General features: G+C 34.9%; 1 protein-coding gene across 1 annotated transcript in view; it reads left to right on the top strand.

Annotated features, from left to right (window-relative positions):
- The window catches only part of LOC109109278 (protein Aster-B-like), a 111,478-nt gene that overhangs the window by 71,336 nt on the left and 17,992 nt on the right, over positions 1-22,150 (top strand). The window contains 4 exon segments of the mRNA XM_042774820.1: positions 14,052-14,265; positions 17,684-17,704; positions 19,607-19,630; positions 21,344-21,364. Coding sequence (XP_042630754.1) covers positions 14,052-14,265; positions 17,684-17,704; positions 19,607-19,630; positions 21,344-21,364 — 280 coding nt within the window.

The following is a 22,150-nucleotide window of genomic DNA, read 5'->3' on the forward strand; positions in this document are numbered from 1 at the left end:
CTGTTTTGCTTCTTTCTTTTCATCCCATAAGAATGAAGTATTAAAAATGAGATTTTCTCAGTGATATTAAATGGAGAACAAATTGAGGCATTCTCATGTCATTTTTATCCTGAGAGAAACAAACAATTAATCCATCTCTTCAAGTTTCTCATGCTGTGCTCAGAAGTCTACAATCTGAAGCCATAAATTGCAGTTCTTTCAAGTCCAGATTACCTGTTGTAGAACTACTTGTTTGATTAAATAGGCAAAAAATTACTGAGAAAAACAACCTAAAAATCCATCTCCTCTCAGTTTCACAAGAGATCTAGTACTAACTATTATGTAGCAGCAAATTAGGAGTTTATTGAAGCAAAAGTCATAGTTAATAGTTAGTTAATAGTGAGAACTGGACTTTAAAATAAAGTGGGACTGAATAATTATTATAATATAAATTCATATTAGTATTAATTATTACACAGCTCTGTGGAATACTTGATTCTGATTGGTCAGTCGTGACATTCTGACGTTATCCCGGGATAACAACCGGTAAAAGCTGATAACACAGGCTCATCTGGGTAACTGAAGTCAGCGCTATACGCTTGCTAGGAAAAGCTTTGCATTTGGTTATTGAAAACTTGATACAATATTATGTGTACAATTATTTAACTATGTCATCCTGGTATTGCAGACACGCTCTCTCGTTTCATACACTGGTAAGATTTTAAAACATTTTCGTCTTAAATTAATATCTTTTATCGCCTTAATTATTTATGTGGTGAAATGTTGTGTAACTGCACCGTTTCCCTTTTATATGTTAATTGTTTAAGTATGCTTTGTCTTGTTAATTGTGTCAGTATTTGTTTATTTGTATAATAAATTTTTTAATTTTGTTTGATATGTAATTTTTTTAATTTTGTATGAAATATACAATAGCACATATGTCTAGTTTTGTGTCTCTTATGTGATTCAAGAGAAAACTTCTGAGACCAAGTTGATGTTTTACATAACTAAGAGCTCTCATTACCTCTCCTGAGCAGTGATTAAGCACCTCTGAGCACTGAAGCGCTCCTCTGGACTCGCATCCCTCAACTCTGTCAGTGCTTCAAGGCTTGATTTGACTCCTTCAGTTCATTTGGCACAGGGTTGCAGGGTTACCTTGATTAACATCCATCCAGCTGGTTAGAAGTGTGTCAGGTGTGTGCCAGTGTGCTTTTATAAGACTCCTCAGAGATGGACGACTGGTTTTGTGAAGTGGAGCTGTCAGATTTAACCAGAACACCTGCATGTGCTGCTTGATCAGACAGGAACTGGAAACTGATCTTACGCTGACTTACAGGAGAACCTGAAAATGGATATTGTCTGCTCTGGAGCTCCTTGTGGAAAAAAACAGTGCATCTCCAGTCTCCTTCTAATTGATGAGCTGAAACTGATTGTTTGTGAACTTTTATCAGGTTCTCTTTGGGAAACAGCACAGACTTTTTCTGACTGCAGCAGTGTGATTGTTCTCTCTTGTTCTATCTCTGTCACCTGCACTGGAAGACTTTTATATCCCTCTGATTTCCCTCGGGACGCTGCTGCTCTCTTCCTTATATACAGCTCTGTCTTACTCTTAAATAGGGCAGCACACCATGAAGTCTGAGTGAGGATCTGTTCTCATGCAAATCATTATTACAAACTAATTGACAGGGATTCATAAAGACTAATTGACTTTATGTAAACACGTAACATCTTAAACCATAATTTAGTTTTAGTAATTTATCATTATTGCAGTAAATAAAGAGATTCATATATATATATATTTTAAAAGGTGGAATCTCCATCCATTTGTTATTAGTAAAGGTGATGTGTAGATGGTCAATAATGCTTTATATCTACACTTTATCCACTATAAATCAACATTTGGTCATAAACTAGCTAGCCTAGTCCAGCCTTGCCTGTTACTGTTACTTTCAACATTGTTTTTTTTTTTTTTTTTTAAATCATTTTTATACATTATTTAATTGTATTATTATGTCTAATATTAATATTATTACATTGTTACTATAAGAATTTTTATAATTGTTATATTTAAAGCTAGAAGCACACAAATACCTAAACCACACAAATAAGGGTAGACATGTCTCAGATAGTGATGCACAAAAATCTCAGCAACTCAGGTTCCTCTTCAGGAACTCGAGCTGCGTCGGAAAACGCTTTGGGAATGCCTTCAGCCTGACCAGCTCTGAATCATGTGTGTAATCAGTCCAATGAATGGGTGAGACGTCATAGGCGGGAACCTGAAGCTTCCTGGTCTCTGACGTCACCATGCGTAAACTGAGACATTTTACTTAAGTGTTTATTATTAAATAAATGTGATTGATTGATTAATTGATTATACATAAACTTTATTTTTAGTTTTTGGCTGAATGAAAACAAATTTTGGTTTCAGTTAAAAAAAAAAAATCCATCACTTTTAATGGCAAAAAATAATTGAAAATCAATAGCAAATGAATGTAAGCCATATAATATTGATGGTAGTGAATGGCCGTTTGATGATCTATTATAATAATATTAATATAGAAATTCTATTATATTGTCATACTTTGTATTGAAATTATAATGTTGACAGATGTGTTTCATAGGCCTTTAAAAGACTAAAATTTAATAATCTGCATTAAAACAATAAAATCCTAAATATATGCACTAAATACACTGCAAATGTTCATAACACCTTGATGCAATTTGCGTTTATTTCGGCCTCTTCCCCTTCCGTTCTGTTCTGAACTTTGAACCATTGTGTGCTTGTTATTTTTTTGGAATTAATTCATAATCTTGTACCACGGGACGTGTTAGATCACACGAGGCTTCTAGAGCACTAATGAGGTCACTGCATTGTTTACAGCATTGCCATGTGATCGATCAGAAAGCAGTCCCTCGTGTCAATAGCTGCAGTTTTCTTTCTTCAGCTGTCATTGTTTTGTCATATGCCATTCGGTTATTCATGGGGTTTAGAAGTTTAAACCTATCAGGCTTCATTGTCAGGCCGAACACATCTTTTACACACACACACACACACACACACACACACACACACACACACACACACACACACACATATATATATATATATATATATATATATATATATACACACACACACACACACACATACACACACACACACACACACATCTTATCTTAGTCCCGCCCTGAGTGACTGTCATCAGTCCGCCATTGTTTCAGATGTAGACAAGAATGTCTCCAAAGTGATTGAGATGTTCTGTTGTTGGATGTAATAATGAACATAGCAGTCGTCATTTACTCCCGACATCTCATCCGCTGAAGACATATATATATATATATATATATATATATATATATATATATATATATATATATATATATATATGTTCTGTACATCACTCCGGTATCACTCTGGTTTTCCACCAGTGACCGTTACTGAAGTAATTTCCTGTCGTACCAGTAACTGAACCCAATTGGCTGCTCCAGAGAGCCACAATGGTTCTAAGTTGTCACAAAGATAGATTTGGTATCCTCTGTGCCGTTCATTTGGTTATTTGACTGAACTGAACTGAATTGTGTTGAGTGAGCTCATCAGTGCAGAGTTGGATCAGTCCTCCTTTTCTCCAGCCAATGAGTTTGCGTGGTGTTGCCATTGGAGGCGACTTGTCGTTAGCCCTTGGCGTTGCTGATGTATTCAGTGTGGGAATGACCTTGCTCATAAATGGCAGTAGCACAAGGCTTTTAAATGCCTTGTGCATGTCCCTGTTTGGACATATGGACACACACAGTGACTTTAGCCGCACTGATTCACTCTCGTTTTATGAGATGTTGGAGGAAGGGCAGTTAATTAAAATGATGTGGGTTGGAATCTCACACACACACACACACACACACTACGATTCAGATGTGTGGGGTTGGTAAGATTTGAAACTTTCTTATGCTTAGCAAGGCTACATATACATATTTTCTGTTTGAATATATTTAAAAAATCTTATTTATTCCTGAATTTTCAGCATCATCAATCCAGTCTTCAGTGTCACATTGTCTTCAGAAATCATTCTAATATGCTGATTAGCTGCTTAAGAAACATGTCTGATTATTATCAATTTTGAAAACAGTTGTGCTTCTTTATATTTTGGTGCAAACAATACTTTTTTTTTCATTAGTCATTTGTAGATTTTTTATGATTAGTATTTATTTGTAATTTGATTGTAATTTCAAAAGAACAATTTATTTGAAATATGAATGTTTTATAACATTGTTGATTAATGTTATTATATGTTTTACAGTATATACCTTTACTTCTTACTATTTTCAGTGTTGAAAACAGCTGTGCTACTTAAGAAACAATGCATTCTTCCCCCATGAAATCATTAATAGTTCATTTGATATATAAATGTTTTTAGCATTATAAATGTCTTTACTGTCACTTTTGATCAATTTCATGTATCCTTATGTAATGATAATAATTAATAATGCAATTAAAAATGATAATTAATAATGCACCTTTCTTCGTTTCTTTTACTTAAAGTGCTACAAAACAAGTGAAATAATACATGACAACAATAATTATAAAATATTAAAACGCTTTATTAAAAAGATGTTTTTGAGCAGTTTCTTAAAACAATCAAGTTAGGGAGCATTTCTAATGGAAACTACATGTTCTCATTTCATCTGAGGTCTTCCTCTACTGAGTGTGTTGTTTCAGAAGAGCGCCCCCTGTGGGAGTCTTCATTTATGTCAGTCTGAGAGCGATTGTCTTTGTGAGTGTTTGTGCTGCCTGTGCTTGTGTTTGAGGTTGTTGGTGTTTGTGTCACCCCTCATCAAGCTGTATGTGAGCGGCTGCTGCGGTCGTCATGGATACGGCTCTTCTGTGATAACTGCAGTCAGTAGGATCTTCCGACCCAGTCGGGTCCTGCCAAGGCCGGGTTGCCATGAAAACGCTGTAAACGGAACAAAAGCAGCTGGCGAAAGAACACTGGTCTCCATGCTTCAGATTCAACACACTTACTGTAGGAGAAACACACACACACCTTTTTGGTTTTGCGCATACACTTTCTTACTAGAATGCTCCAGTGTTGTTTACCGGACAACCTGAAAAAAGAGGCCATTTAAATAATTGAAGGGACAAGTCTCTGTCCAAATAACTTCAAGTTCATATTCTGCCGCATGAGGCAAGGTGTTCTGTTGAGCTCAGATGAGTCTGACACACCTTTGTGATTTCAGTGAGAAAGTACCAGAACCCCTGCACTGGTTCTGAAAGATCTGCTTATGTGGGTCCAGTTTCCATCAGACTGATGTGATGCTGATGTGGACCATGATAAGACCAATCACCAGCATAACTGGCCCTAAATTTAACCACTGTTTGCATGTATTTTAGAAAGGGGTAAGCAGATGATGATTATGATTTATTGAGTATTCTGTCTGTCCTTATTCATTCATTCATTCATTTGTTTGTTTGTTTTATTACCTAATAAATAATAAATAGATACTGAACTGCTGGAACTTGTTTACTAGGAAAATTATCCATTAAACAAATCTTGGGATTTTTTTCATAAGCTAAGCTAATAATTGGATTTTTCTCAGAAATCTGCTTGTTTACTCAAACTTAGAAGGTCAAGAAAGGCCACAGCTAGATCCTGTCGATGAGAGCAAAAGCAATTTTTTAGACTATTATGATTGAGTGACGTGACAGTCATTTTTGTGTCCAGAGCAATTAATTTATTTAATTCAGTATTATTAACAAAAAAAAAAATATGATTAATAATGTTAGTAATATTAACAAAATAAAAGAATATACTTTCATGACTGTTTCTTAATACACTTAAGTACACTTTTAAAAAGTGCATTTTGTAATTTTTTTTTATTATTAAGTAACATTTAATTTGCATTAAGTCATGTTGTGATAATCTTTTTTCATGCTTTAAAGAAGTGGACTTATTTTGATGTGTTGACTAACATACTAAAGCACAAGTAATTGATTATAATTTTAACTGTAGTGTGTGATTGATATTGCATTTAAAGTTAAATGTACAAAATTGCAACTTTGTTACATCATCATAATTAAATGTCTATACAAAATATATTTAAATGCTTGACATACAAGTTTAACTAGAAATTACATTACAAAGGCTATTTTAGGTAAGGGATCATGTAGATCCAGCTGGTTGTTTTTGCAAAGTAAACCCCAACGGAGATCAGGAGCCCAACATGAAGCACTATAACTAGTTGCTTATTAACATGCACATTACCTGCATGTTGGCTATTTATTAGTATTTACTGTATAAAGCACATATTAATGCCTTATTCTGCATGCCCATATTTTACATCCCTAAATCCTACCCAATACCTAAACTTAACAACTACCTTACCAACTATCAATAAGCAGCAAATTAGGAGTTTATTGAGTTAATAGGGAATACGTGTTCCTCGTCTAAAGTGTTTCACAAAAGTTTTATATGAAACCAACATAAAGTAAATACACAAGATGAAATTCTTATATTTTTAAAAGCTATTTTTCATCTTAGGCTCAAACATAATGAAGTTATGCAAGAGAGAGATTCTAAACGTCAACAGTGTGTTTAATGAGCTTGTGTGGGTTTTATATGTGTGTGTGTGGTCTGTAAAGTGAACTGAAAGTGAATGATCTGCTTCTTTCATCAAGACTGAATAATTAACAAGCCAAAGGCTCTGTGCGCCAAGCCACCAGAATGCATCTCTCTCTCTCTTTGGCTCTTGTGCACAGTGGGTTTTGTCTCCATCATTTTCTCACCTACTCTTCCTCCAGCTTTTCTCTCAGTCTCACTCTCTCTCTATCATCGTTCTTCAACACCCCCTCCATACGATGCGCGAGACGTAGCGTCTCCCGAGCCTTGATCTCTTAGATGAGAGAGAGAGCTGCAGCAAGCATGAGGAGAGAGGGAGAGACGCTCTCGCAGAGAGAGCACTAGCACCGATCGCTCATCCTCCATACCGTCGTCTTCATCTGTTTGGGAATGCCTCTGTCCTCCCCATCTTCTGTCTCTCCATCCATCCATCTCTCCTTCTCTTTAAGTGGTGCAGAGCACGGTGGAGCCGTGATACATGGCAGCCAGGTTAGTCCTGACAGACTGAATTGTCAGCCGTTTGTGTTGTTCTGTGCAGGTTCTGCATGGGTTATGTTGTGTGTGAGCATTGAGGCGAAATAATCACTGCCTCATTATTTAACGGGTTCATTCCGATGCGCTCTTGTCTAAGCCTCTTAATGCAGATTGGGTTCTTTCTGACACTTGTCCGCCTGTCTCTCTCTTTCTCATTCTCTCTCTCTGTCTGGTGGTGTGTGTGTCATTGTAACCTGAGGAGGAGTGTGTGTGACCGTGTGTGTTTTGATTCGGCAGCAGAAATAGGGTGCGGCACATGGTTTCTGTCACTCCCACACAGTGTGTGTGTCTGTTTGTCTGTCAACACACACATCTGTTTACAACAGATCACTGCATTTCACAGCAAAATGTGGATTTACATATAGGAAACTAGTATCAATCTATTTATAAAAAGTGGCATCCTGCAATTGTTAATTGTTGCAATTGTTTGATTTAACCAATAAAAAATAAATTTGTTGGTATATATGAATATGTAGGTTGATTTAGGTAGATGTTTGTATGTAATGTTTTTTTTTTCTTTTTTTCCTCTTATTTTTTATGATATTTTTATGATAAAAAAAATAAATTTGTTTATATATATATATATATATATATATATATATATATAATATATATATATATATATATATATATATATATATATATATATAAAAAAAGGTCTCTTATTTTTTATATTTTTAGCTGTATATTAGCAGTATATTCATGTTGAGACAGACAGGCAGGTTGAGTGACAGAGGTCTGATCTGTCTCATGGTTAAACCTGAATGAGTGTGTCTGAGAGAACGAGCGCACATCCACACTCACAAACACATGCATTCTTGCAGACTTGTTTTCCAGTTAAAATATGTAAACATTTTTAAAATAAGATACAAAAAATAAAAAATAAATTATTTCCTCGTTTCTTTGGTTAATGCTGTAAACAAAGCAGCGCTGCACTTTAAATACTACATTAATATGCATTATATGGAGGTATGATGAAATGTATGGTATGGTGAGATACATTCATATAAACCCCAGTTCAGTAATTAGGATTTTCTTCCAGTATTTTGCGCATCGTGCACAATGATCTTCAGCGTGTCTGGCTTCTGTTAACAGTCGTTTACAGTTGGTTTATTTGCCCAGTTAAAGAATCAGTTGTGTGTTATTAGTAGTTCTTTAACCATTAGTCAGAAGTGTGTGTTAACAGTGATCTGCTCTCAATTCACAACGTTGTCTATGGTGCTTAGCCACTTGTACTGGTTTGCGTTTTTTTTTTCTTTTTTCAAAGTGGTTTACCGTTTGAACCAGTATATCGCACTACTATTTTATTTCTTGTTTTGAACTTTTTTGTTAGATGTATGTTCAAAACAATAGAAAAAATCTGTTTGCTAATGGGGTAAGGAAATTGTTTTGTGTAAAGTGTAGCCTGACTGGTTTCCGCTGTCTGCAGACTTTTAGAAAGCTTGGTGCATGTGTGTGTGTGAGTGCGTGTTTGTTTGTGTGTAAGAGGGATCCTGGCAGTTGGTCATTATTCACGCTCAGCCAGTACTGCAGAGAAAACAGAGCCTTCCGGAACAGCCCACAGTCCTTCCCATGGCAAGCTGGACAGGGCCATTCTTGTTTGGACCTGTGACAGTTCAGAGAAAGGCCGTAGACATTTTGGGGTCTTTTGACAATAAAGCGACAGTGAGGTCATTCATTTTCAGGAGTGACTGTTTGGATGAACACAGAATGATTTTCTGAAATCAGTGTATGATTTAATTTAAGTTTTCCATTTTTTTCCCCTTTTTTTCTGTCTTTTATGTCAAATTGTAAATGGTAGCTAACATAAACTGCCACAGTTTTCATCAAAATACCATAGGTGTCTCTCAGTCATGAAAACCCTGGAAATAATAAGAGATCCTAAAATTGGGGTTTCCAAAACTGTAAATCTAAATAATACTTTAATAATACTTACTTAATACTTATGTTGCTTATTAGCATTCATATTACTAGGATATTGGCTGTTTATTAGTACTTATAAAGCACATAATAATGCTTTATTCTGCACAACCATATTTTAGATCCTAGAAACTTTCAAAACTATCAATAAGCAGCAAATTAGGAGTTTACTGAGGCAAAACTAGTTAATAGTTAGTTAAAAGTGAGAATTGGTCCCCAAACTTAAGTATGACCATATAAAAATTCCTAGGTACAGTTTGGAAAATTATAGTGAAAATCATAGTGTGTGTGTGTGTATGTGTGCTAGTTAATAGTTAGTGTGTATGTGTGTGTGTGTATATATATATATATATATATATATATATATATATATATATATATATAAAGTCCTTATATATACATATATATTGGCTGGGAGTAGAATAGAGAAAATGATTTGGATAGAATTAGATTTAGCTGTACAAAACTTTTTTTTTTCTTTTTCTATATATATACTTTTAGAGTTTTACTTTAGTAACAATGCTATTTTGTTGGAAGCCTTGGAAAAACATTAGTAATAGGTTGGTTGGTTGGGTTGAGTGGTTGGTTGAGGGTGAGTGAGTGAGTGAGTGGTCTTTGTTGGAGAGTGTTTTGAGTCACTGAGGAGAGCTGACAATGTGAGTTGTTATATTTAGCACCACACTCTGAATATTGCAAAACAGCCCTGTTACCATAACAGCACTAACACAGCAGAACTGTCGTGTCATGCTCACACAAACACACATCGGCGTTGTGCACCTGTGAATCTGATTGTGTTTGGATGTTGAATGGAAGGCTCTGATTGGTTCTCACATTCTTTAATAAGATCATCAAAGCACATTTGCTCTGCTGCACGCCTGCGTTTGTTATCTAACGTTCCAACATCTCTCTTTCTCTCGCTCTCTCTCCTCTTCCCTGTGGAGTCCAACCACTTCCAAACTTGGCCAGTCCTGTGCTGACTGTTTCCATGGAAACATATTCACTCCTGGCAGGGCAACAACGAAAGGGAAAAAAGCTGGCACTGCGAGTACTGTATGTGTGTGTGAGCATTCCCATTATTTAGGATGGTCTCCCCTTGACTGCGTCTCACATAAATAAAAAATTCACCCTCCTTCACACATTTACCTTTTAAAGTGTGATGGAATGAACCATTATGAAGTATTTCACATAGATCTGATTGTTGAATAAACGCAAGGGGAAAATGTGTGAAATGTGAAAACTTTTTTGCTGTAAAAAGTCAGGAAGTTTTCTTTTAGTGTTAAGTTTGGGTTAGGTTATTGTATAGATAACTAGCTGTATAAATGTAGCTGAAGGAACTAGTTTGAATCATGTGGATGAATCCTTCACTGAATAAATTATTAAAGCAGCTATTGATTCAGTAGATTCAGATGGATTCATTCTGTGAAAAAGAGGTAGTTGAAATAAATTTTATTTTGCTTTTTTTTTATTTAGTAATTAATAAATAATAATTATTTGTTGTGAGAATGTTGTATTTTTTTAAGATTATTTGTTTGATGATGAACATACATTACAGTTAAAATGTATAATAAATGCAGTTAGTTGCAATTAAAAGTGCTTTTTACCCACTTAGTAGGACTTAAAACTGCAGTCGGTAACTTTTGGGGCTCATGTCTGGCAGAAGAACATTGTAGCCAGAGCTACTTCTCTCTGTTTACGTCTATGGCGAGTCACGCAGGTACTGTGCTACTCTGCAGCATTTCTGACCCCAACCAGACTAAAATAGTCCAAATATAAACACTTATTATAGGTGTACCGTAGTGATTCAGGATAAGACAAAAACACGGTTTGGAAAATGGATTCATGATGTACTCGCTCATTATATACACTTTTTACATTTTCAACACAAAACAACACTGTGGCACAGCTCTGTGCTGATTGGACCAGAAGAGCCGGGAGCGGTGGATTTTGTTTATATTGGAGAGAAGTAGCTCTGGCTACAATGTTCTTCCACCAGACGCGAGCCCCAAAAGTTACCGACTGCAGCTTTAAGTACATCTTTGTATTTATTTTCAAAATTATTTGATTAAAAGTGTTCTGCTGAATGTACTGACAAGCATTTATGGTAAATTAAAATATACTTTAATGTAATTTCTATTGAAACTTTAATGTCATGAATTTAATAGATTTTTGTAATTACAAATTTGTAATGATGAAGTTGCAGTTTAGTACGTTAGTCAACGCATGTAAATCACATACAAAATAAAGTTCTTTAAACGCACTTAATTTACAAACTGCACTTATTTAAAAGTATACTTAAGTATGTTAAGAAAGTGGAAAAGTAAAAAAAAGGAAAGTTTTTTTTTTCTATTATTTTACTCAAAACATGTTTCGAGATTTATTCTACCTCTCTAGGTGGCAGTGGTGGTGCTAATGTTTTATACATGGGGTGGCCAAGGCCAATTCAGGGAGTCCATAGGAAACCATGACAGGAAATCAGTGTATAACTCCAACCTGATAGACCATGACAAACATTGAATAAATCTTACGATTGCTGATTACTTACAGGGACTATACATTACTATACAGGGAACCCTATTGTTAAGGTTAAAAATAACAATTGAATTGTAAACAAGTTCATATTAGACCATTTTTATAATAACATTATATCTATATATTTTATTAATTATAATAAAAAAAGAATAATTATATGGGTGAAAATATAAGAAATTATATTTTTGCAAAATTCATCTATCTAGTGTACATTTTTCTCACTAGAGACTGAATGGATTTTCTGAGGTTATGTGACAGTGTTTTCAAGCTGCTGTCTTTCTGCGGTTGAAACACTCATTGAGTGATCACATGAGACACTGTACATTCAGTTAGATGTAGTGTATCTTTCAACACGCCTTCGGATGTTCATTCATGTTTATTTCATGCTAATTCGAATGCACTCCTGTTTCACTTGAACTGATGCAAAGCAGTAGCGCATGTGAACCGTCCCACCACTAAAGAGCTCCAAAATTGTATTCATCGTTTGAAATTCTTAATAAAACTGAATCTGAATGCTGAGACTTTGTTTCTCATTATCAAAGTAACCTGCTCTGTCTTGTCTGTCAGCGCGTTGTCTGTGTCATCACAGACATCAAATGCTTCTTTCAGTATGATTAAACAGACAAAATGAAATAGTAGCATATTAAATTTTGGGGTGGCACCTGGGGTGGCCAATCAGATGTCAGGGGTGTCCTGTGTCCACCCTGTCCACCCTGGACACCCCACTGCTAGGTGGCACCTGTCCGTTAGATTGCTAGAATGACACTATGATCAGCATGTGTCTTTGGCAGTGCACCTGACAGGCCACTGCGGACGACTGTCTGTGCTAGTCACTTTGATCAGTCCACAAACACACACACACACACACACACACACACACACACACACATACTCAAGCCCTCATTGAAATTGTAGAATAGTGTAGTGACCTTGTTGTACAGTTCTGATTGGCTAGTAGTGATGTAAGTCGTTGCATAAGAGCCTATAATGTGACCAGGTTGCTCCCTTTGGAAACCGGAGAGAGTCGAGCCTCCCCAGAGACAAGTCAGCTTGCAGCTTGAAGCGTGCGAGCGAGGGTGTGTGTGCATGTGAAATTGTGTATGTGTGTTAATATGATGAGATCATTATCTTAAGAAATGAAGTCTGTTTAGATGTCTGGAACTCCTGCAGTACTGAAGTTGTGGTGATTTTGAAACTGTTTGGCTTGTTTATCGATTGTTTATTGTGTGTATTAGCATCTACCCATCCCTAATATAATAACCTGTGTCTGTTTGCGGTGGACTTGTTCTGGTCAGTGGTGTTTAAAAGGTGGACATATTTAAGTCAGTGGAGTTTGTGGGGGATTTTTTAGGTTATTGGTGTTTGAAGTGAGTATTTTTTTTTTTTTTTTTTTTTTTCTGTTACTTGAAATTGCTTGCTTTTTGTCAGTGATGTTTGTGCTTAAATTGTTTTGGTCAAATATAATATGTAATATTTTATATAATATTTTGTGACATTATTATTTTTTTAAATAATGTTATTTTGTTATATTATTTTTTTTTATTTTTTTATTGTTTTTATTTTAATTTTTTATTTTTTTATTTTTGTTTGTTACTATTTTTCTCTTTTCTCACATTTTCAGGGTTATTATCATTTTTAAAACTAAATCTAAAAGCACTACTTAACAAACATAAACATTAAAAAAATAAACATTAACTGAAATAAAATATGAAACATATAAAACTTGTATTTCAGCTAGTTGCCAAGGCAGCATTTATCTTTTTTTTTTTTTTAGTTTAAACTAAAGTATCATAATAATTAAAGCTAAATAAACTAAAACTTAATAAAAACTATAAAGATTTTTTTTAAAAATGGCAAAATACAAAAATGAACTAAAACTTTATTTAAAATTAAAGTAGTTTATATAATAAGAAAATTGTATTCTTTATTTTAAATTAAAGTTTATGATTGTATTTAAATGGTAAAGAAACAAATTACAAATCCATTGTATTATTTTATTTAATGTATTTTCTGTTAATAAGGCTTTTAAAAAAAAAAAGCTTTAAATGCTATATATATATATATATATATATATATATATATATATATATATATATATATCTATATATATATATATATATAAAAAACAAATTACAAATAAATTTGTATTATTTATGTAATGTATTTTTGTTAATAAGGCTGATGTTTTTTGGATATTTATTTGGATGATAATAATTTTAGTGCAGTACATTATAAAATTATAAAACACTATGCAATAATAACATGTTTAATGTATATTAATTATATATACACTAAAATGTAAGATACTTAAATGTTTATGTTGTTTTCAGTGGTAGTTTTAATGTTGTTTAGAAGGGAATGAGTGTTTTCATTTTATCATCTAAAATGACCAAATCCATGTTACAATAAAAAGAGTTCTAAGTTGTCGCTTGGTGAGAAATTGAAACAGTGGTTTGATCTATATGTCTCTTGTCTCTCCAGCACAGCCAGTAACTCTAACAGGAGTTCCCCTGCCTGCTCTCCGGTTCTGCGGAAGCGCTGTCGATCTCCGATTCTGCAGAACATCGAGACGGACACTATGGTGGAGAAAGGCTCAGAGCAGTCCGACACCTCCAAGTCCCCCTCCACCCCTGAGCAGCTGGTCACTCGCACCTTCTCCGGCCAGTCCACACGCAGCGGGGGCAAGAACTCCAAGGTATGTCCTCCTCATCCAGCCCCACCTGTTGGGTTCCTCTATGGCTCTCCAGCAACCCCCATCATTCTACAGCATCACTTCCACTAGGAAGCCTGCCGTGTACTGGATATGATGCGCTTAATAATGTGGAACGGCCTTCTCCTACTGTACCTGCTAGTTTGCCCTTTGTTGTCCAATCATAGCATGAGTCCAACCCATAGGGCCCTATCATAGACCCGGCGCAATGCGACGCAAGGCGCAGCGCAAGTGTGTTTGCTAGTTTCAGTACGGCGCCGTTCGCATTTTCCCGTCCAACGCCACGTCGTTTAATTAGCAAATGCATTTGCATCCATTTGTGCGCCCAGGGGCATGCTGGTCTAAAAAAGAGGTGTGTTCTGGCGCATTGCTATTTTAAGGAGCTGAAAATAGACTGCGCCATAGACCAACTCAAACCTGGTCTAAGTCTGGCGCAATGTTTTTTCTTTGTTGAAGCGTGTTAGTATAGTGTTAGTATAGTGTTAGTTATAGCGTGATAGTGTTAGCATAGAGCATGTTAGTATAGGCGGATCCACAACACGCGTACTGTACACGCTGCTTATTAAACACAGAGACGCACAGCAGCACACAAACATGCCAAATATAAAAAATTAAAGGATTGCAATGCATAAGAATTTTTGTAGGCTAATTAAATATAAAAATACGTACATGTCATAATGGATAGTCATTGCATGTATCAGAATTAGCCTATCTATTTGCTCGCACACAAGCAGCACCGTTTCATCTCAGGAGACGCGTTCTGTCTTTGCGCTTGCCAAATTCCGCCGTGTTAATAGCAAATCCTTCATGGCACGAGCGCAACTGGCTCTTAAAGGGAATGGAAGATGAGACTCTGATTGGTTTATTGCACGTTATGCCCAAAAAACACCCATTACTCATTAAGAGAATAGGGACAACCCGTTTAGACCATGCGCCCAGGCGCCCCAAACGTTTTTCCGTCATTAAAATAGCAAAAGTGGATTTGGACACGCCCTGAGTGCACCTGCGCCGTGCGCTTTACACTTTGCATTTAGATCCTTAAACTAGGGCCCATAGACTCTGATTTGGCATAGTTCTGCAATAAACTATTTTTGCAAGTAATCTGTCTCATGCAGATCTATTATATTACTGTAAAATATTATTTATTTAATATATATATTTATTTTCATATTGAAATTCTGTTAAAGGGGGACCTTAAATTTATTTAAACAAGTCTATCTCATGCTGCAGTAGTTACAGACAGTAAAGCAAACCTTCTCAGCTTCCATCAGATCAGTCCTGTGTTAAATGAACATATGAAGTCAGGAACAGGTGAATCAGTGTAAACATCCACAATCAAGACCAAACAGAGTTTCACTCTCAGACACAATTACAGAACTTCATAGAAGGCTGATTCTCAGGAAATAGTGCCATTTATGATTTAAAAAATGCCAGGAAGATGTTTATCTTTTGTGATATCTTTTAAAATGAACACTGCTGAAGACTTCAAAATATTTGAAAGTGCAATTATTATTATTATTTTTATTATTATTTTGCTTTTGAAAGAAGTCTCTTCTGCTCACCAAGGCTGCATTTATTGGATTAAAAATACAGTAAAAACAGTAAAATTGTGAAATATCATTACAGTTTAAAATAACTGTGTACTATTTTAAAAAATATTTAACAGATTATTTATTTCTTTGATGTAAAGCTGTATTTTCAGCATCATTACTGTAGTCTTCAGTGTCACATGATCCTTCAGAAATCACTCATTCCTTACTGTATTATTTTCTTTCCAAAAAATAAAAAATATTACACCTTCAAATGGCATAATTTCCTGAGAATATACTTTATTTTTAATAATTTATTAATTTTCACTAAAATCATGAATAGGGTGACCCTGTTTTCTGGGGACAATCCCTTTTTTGGTGTCCCGTGTCTGACTGTAGCTGTCCCCGGAAATGTCCGGGTTTTACAGCACATTCAAAACAACGATTACTCTCACCAGCAGAGGGCGCTGCAAGCTTTACTGATTACTAGTCGCGTGCAGCTACTGTAGCCATGAAGAACTGGAACGAGAACGTTATTGATTTCAGGGTAGAAGCATACTAAAGGTGCTTTCATGCCACATCGTAATTACCGTTATTACGAGATACCAACTTGTAAAAAGCGTTCACATCCTCGTAGCACTTGTAATTAAAGCTTGTGGGAGACATTGATAGTGTGATCGTTCTGAGACCAAGGGTGTAAACAGCTCCATGTAGAAAGTTGCAATTAGTAATTACGACACGAATGCAGTGAATGCAGCATAACTATACATGTTAAAACAAAGTAATACTGTTTGTGTGCACTTTTTAGCAAGGTATGATAAGGTTGCAGGATTGTTTAGCACATAGTATTAAATATTCCTTAAACTTCCGCCGTCACAACTCCGATATGGATAACATTAAAAACTTGCACAATTACATTTGCAGAAAGCACATACTTTGCGGTCAAAATGAGCCTAAAATGATAAATAATAAATCTGATTAGGGATCGTAAAGCATAAACATAAAATAACTTGGGGAAAAAAATCATTTTAAGAGTTGTAATTACTTTATATTTTAAAACGTTAAAAATGTTAATTTTATTTTCTATTTTTTATTGTGTTTTTGTAAAGCCATAATTTTGTTAGAATCCTATTTTGATCTGTTTACTATTTGCAATAGTTACTATTTACTTTATATAATGTGATTTTGGTGAATTATAGGCCTATTGATAATTGATAACTAAGGTAAGTTTGATCCTCAAAATTCATTATCCTCAAAAGTAATTATTACTAATTATGAAAATAATATATGGAAACTACAAAAATTAAAAAACAAATACATACACAAATATGTTGTCCCCATTTTTTAATTTGTAGATAATCACAAGTGGGATTCTAATTATATTTTGACCACTGAACTATCAAATGTCCACGGTTTTCATTTCAGAAATCTGGTCACCTTAAACAAGAATGAAGCCAAAGAGCAGATGTTTTGTTCATGTAGCTTTCAGTGTCTGTAAAACAACTCAAAAATCTCATTCACGTGTGGGAACGAATGCATGCAGGAATTCATGAATGTGTCAGTAAACAAGTGGCTGAATGAATGGAGAGATGAAGCTTTGCTGTTATCTGAAATGATTTGTAATAAATGCAGAATAGCTCATGTCATCATTCAGTCTGTCTGTCTGTCTCATTTCAACCGTTACAGTCCCTTGTTCTGCCTGTTTCCTTTCATTTCTCACACTCACTGTTCTGTTTTTTGTTTTTTTCTAGAGTTTTATACTTTTGCTGATGTCATATAAAATGTCTTTGAACTAAACTTGACTATCATGTTCTTCTCGCTGTCTGTGGTTGTTCCGTTTTCTGATTTCTGTTTTTCTCCTCGATGCATGCTAGTCTCACAAGCGACTTTCCAAAGTAAGCATTTCTCTCTTCTGTTCTGTATTCACTCAGTCTCTCACCCTGTTTGTCTGTATTTGTCCTCCAGTGGCCGTTCTGTAGTCTGTTTTGGTGTTTTTTTGTGTGAATGCAAGTGTGTGTCCAAGTGTTTGTTTAAACAAATACAAGCATAGCCTCCTTTCTCTCCATCTGCTTTCCTGTTAGTAGGCGTATTTGTCACTTATGAGTCTGCATAATAGTATGATAGCAGGTTAAAAAAGAGTGAGAAGTATTTGACTTAGGGCTGCATGATGAAAAAAAAACAAACATCAGAATTATTGCACTTTACATAAGCATCAGTCTTGTTTATTTCACCTCATCTATTTTATTGTATTTGTCATATACATTAACGCAGTCTATATTATGGTAAAACCTTAAGAAAATAAAAAGTGAAATTCCTAATTCCAAATTAATTTTTTATTTTAAATAACAAAAAGACTGTATTGTGGCACAGAGGTTGCTTTTAGTGCATTTATTCAGCAACAATGATCACAAACGATATATAGTCGAGATTCATGTTTGGATTTATTATAGTTTGTCACTTAGAATATGTTCGCACAGATTTAGTTGCCAGGTTGGGAAAATTAAATCACACTTGAGCAGAAAATGTATCCATTTAAGAGAAAATCTTTTGTAAGGGGATTTAAACACTTGACATCTGGCAACCCTACGCATGAATGCTCCTGGGGGATTGTTACCAATGCAAGATAATGGAAATGTCAAAAATAGACTAAATATATTAATTAGGTAAGGTAAGTTGGTTGTTTTTGTTTAATAAATAGATTAGTTGGAATTAATTGTTATCATTAGTCGTGCAGCTTTTGTTTGATGGTAGCTTGAGTGGGATGGCCTTATGTATATAAAATAAGTGATTTTACTACACTGATATGATTCTTACTTTTATGTGACTGTGCATTTATTTGGGCTAAACATTTGACATGCAGGATTTCAGCAGTTTTAATCGATATGTCTTTTCATTGCTCACATGAGAGTGCTGTGTGATGAAATCACTGGATAATCGACTCTTTGTCCCATGAGTCACCTGTCTTTGCAAACAGGTGATGATTTATCTCTGTGGATTTCCAACAGAGGGAATTCTCAAAGCAGGAATTTCCTGACTATGCCTTCTGTGATCACTAAAGTATTGATCAATAATGTAGTAAAAGAGTGTATATGTCTTTAATTACTAATCATTTCCATGTAAAACAGACCATAAAGCTTCCTTTGTTTCTTTCTCTGAAGCACATTGGATTTTAACAGTTTGCTCTTAGCATGTTGCTATGCTAAAGACTTGATAATCTAATAAGATTAGACAAAAATGTAGCACCTGCAAACCTATGTACAATGTGTATTTTAATTGGTCGTGATTCATTTAAATAAAACGTAGATTGGATTTAGTTAGTGCTTTTATGGATTTGTTTGGCATTGAATATATTTATGATAAACATTACTCTCAACTCCATTTTGGATTGATTGATTGATTGATTGATTGATTCAGTTATTCAAATATTTATCTGTTTATATTTAATATATTTATGATAGACATTTGTCTTGACTCCACGGTTTTATATGTGTATGTATTTATTTTCAAGCAATAAAGCATAAGCCTAGGCTCAAATAATGTAATAATCTTACGAGGCAGCATAATGTCACTGCCTCTTTGGAGCAGCCTTCATGTCAGGAGCAAGCTTATGATGCTTTAAAATGCTATTAGGTAGGCAGCTTACAATTTTTTAGAAGTAGTAAAGCATGCTAGCAATACCAGCATTAAGGGATGGATTTCTAGAACTGAAATGACTTTGGATAACAAATGCATGAAAGTGTATTAGCTTCCAGTTTCTCCTTGTTTTTATTTTTCATTCTGTTTTCATTGCTTTACAGTATGACAGATTAAACCTGATTAAAGTAAGCATTTCATGTCGTTCTTCACTTGACCCCTGACCCATAAGCTAACGCTTCCTTAAGTGTTAGTTCATACGTATAGCACCCCTCAACTATTCCTCCATTCCCTTCCTCTCCTGTCTCTCTCTCTCTTTCTCTCTCTCTCTCTCTGTCCACATGTACAGTACACACGAGAGACCTGTCTCACACCTCTCTTGAGTTAAGATCACATCAAACCATCCAATCCCTGAGCCTTGACAGAATATGTGTGTTAGCAGGTCCGTGTGCATTGATCTATAGGCTTTAAAGGGTCATGAACAAGACACAATGAGAGCTGTGTGCTAGCAAATCTGTCAAAGCAGCACGTGTGCACACACACACACACACACACACACGGCATGTGTTTGGGGTGAAGGATAATTGAACAGCTTATCGCTTGACACACACTTCTTGTCGTTTTGTCTGCTCACTTTAACCTAGACATTAAAACAAGGGAGCCCATTAAGTGTCGTACCTCTTCAAACTGATATAGCATCAGAGTTTATCCTCGCCTTAAGTTATTCCCCTGTTTCTTTTCAGTTAGATGGTGGTCTGTCATAAAGAAGATATGTAAAACCAGTTTATCCCCATAATCCTGTTTTTGGAAAGACATATATCTCACACTACCTTTTCTGTTGACATGGAGTTGTTTCCTAGGCATGCAATCATGCCCTTAAAAACCTTGAAATGATTCAATGAATGCAATTATGTCCTGTGCTGGTGAACAGGAAGTTTGGGTGGGATATGTTAAAGGGTTTGTCTTTTTAGTTCATGTCACATTCTGGAAAGTCAGATTGCAAGATAAAAAGTGACACTGTGCGGTATAAAATCACAGAGATTAAATATTAAGTCACTTTGAGAGATAAAAAGTCATAATTATGAGAAATAAAGTGACTTTGCCATATGTAATGTCTGAATTACAAGAAATAGTCACATCGTGAGATGTCATAATTGCGGGAAAAGAAGTAACTGTGAAATATAATGTCGTAGTTATGTAAAGTCACTCTGATAAATACAATGTCATAATTACAAGAAATAAAGTCACTCTGTGAAATATAATGTTATAATTATGAGAAATAAATTCACAACTTAATGCCATAATTACAAGAAAATGTAATTTTGATAAAAGATAAAAAGTAACACTGTGTGGTATAAAATCACAGGGATTAAATATAAAGTCACTTTGAGAGATAGAAATTCATAATTACAAGAAATAAATTCACATTGTGAGATATAATGTCTTTTTGAAGGGATCCTTTTTTTTTTTTTTTTTTTTTTTTTTTTTTGGGCCCAATTGAACAACATTTAAGTAAAGGTTATAAATAGAGCGGTAGTGATGTCGGTTCACCCCTGTACACAAATACCCCCTTAAAAGTCTCTTTAAGTTTCTATTTTGGTTCATGAAGGTGTGAATTTGTCTTATTTCCATGACATATCAGCTTTGAAACTTCTCATTTAACCATCTATTTTTGTTTCACTCTATTTGCGGAAAGGCCAAATGATAAATGCATGTGTAATTATCCAGTGAAGGGAAATGTCATTCTAGCAGACTTTACCAGCTGCCACATGACAGGCCCTCGGCCAACCCTCACAGTCTGTAAATATTCACTCGCTGTGAGGGCCGTATGCAAATAATGCTCTGCATAGCTACTGTTTTGCTCTCCATAATATAGTAATTTTCTTCTCCTTCTCTTTCAGAAAAGCCAGAGCTGGTACAACGTAAGTCACACTTTATACTAATTAGTGTGTGTGTGTGTGTGTGTGTTGTGTGTGTGGTGTGTGTGTGTGTGTGTGTGTGTGTGTGGTGTGTGTGTGTGTGTGTGTGTGTGTGTGTGTGTGTTTATGCTTGTACTAATGGGTGTGTGTCCACCTACCTTGAAATATAAACAGCCATCAATGTCACCATACAGTGCATTCGTTGTGTTACTGTAACACGTCTTTGGCAAAGGAACGGAACAGGTTAATTTAATTAAATGTAATAATTAAATCTAATTTTAACTTTTTTTTATTATTATTTAATTATTGTTTATAATAGGGATTATGTTTGGAATTTTTGAGTAGAAAAATACTTTCAAACTGAAGTGTGTTTTGTGTTAATGTGTGTCAGATGTGTACATTGATGTGTTCGGTGATCAAACAGTAGAATTCTATTGTTTTACTGTAATGATTTACAGATTTGGTGCTCTTTCCTCTGACATTCAAGTTTACATTTCAGTATTTTCTTGCAAGTTTTGCATACAAAATTCCCTAAAGAATATCATATTTTATGATAATTACGTATTTAAATATGAATATTTTAATATATATATTACATAGAACTCTGAGTTGCATGCCTAAAACAACCCTATGATCATGGTATTATTTTATATATATATTATAGCAATGCAAATGTCAAGAATTTCTCTTTAAGTGTTGATTTCTGTTTAGACCATTAGTCACAAGACAGTGTAGTTTTACTGTCTTATCTTTCAATCTGTTTATCTTTCAATCACTTTTCATTCCACA

Source organism: Cyprinus carpio, chromosome A18, assembly GCF_018340385.1.
Source record: "Cyprinus carpio isolate SPL01 chromosome A18, ASM1834038v1, whole genome shotgun sequence".
Lineage (NCBI taxonomy): Eukaryota > Metazoa > Chordata > Actinopteri > Cypriniformes > Cyprinidae > Cyprinus > Cyprinus carpio.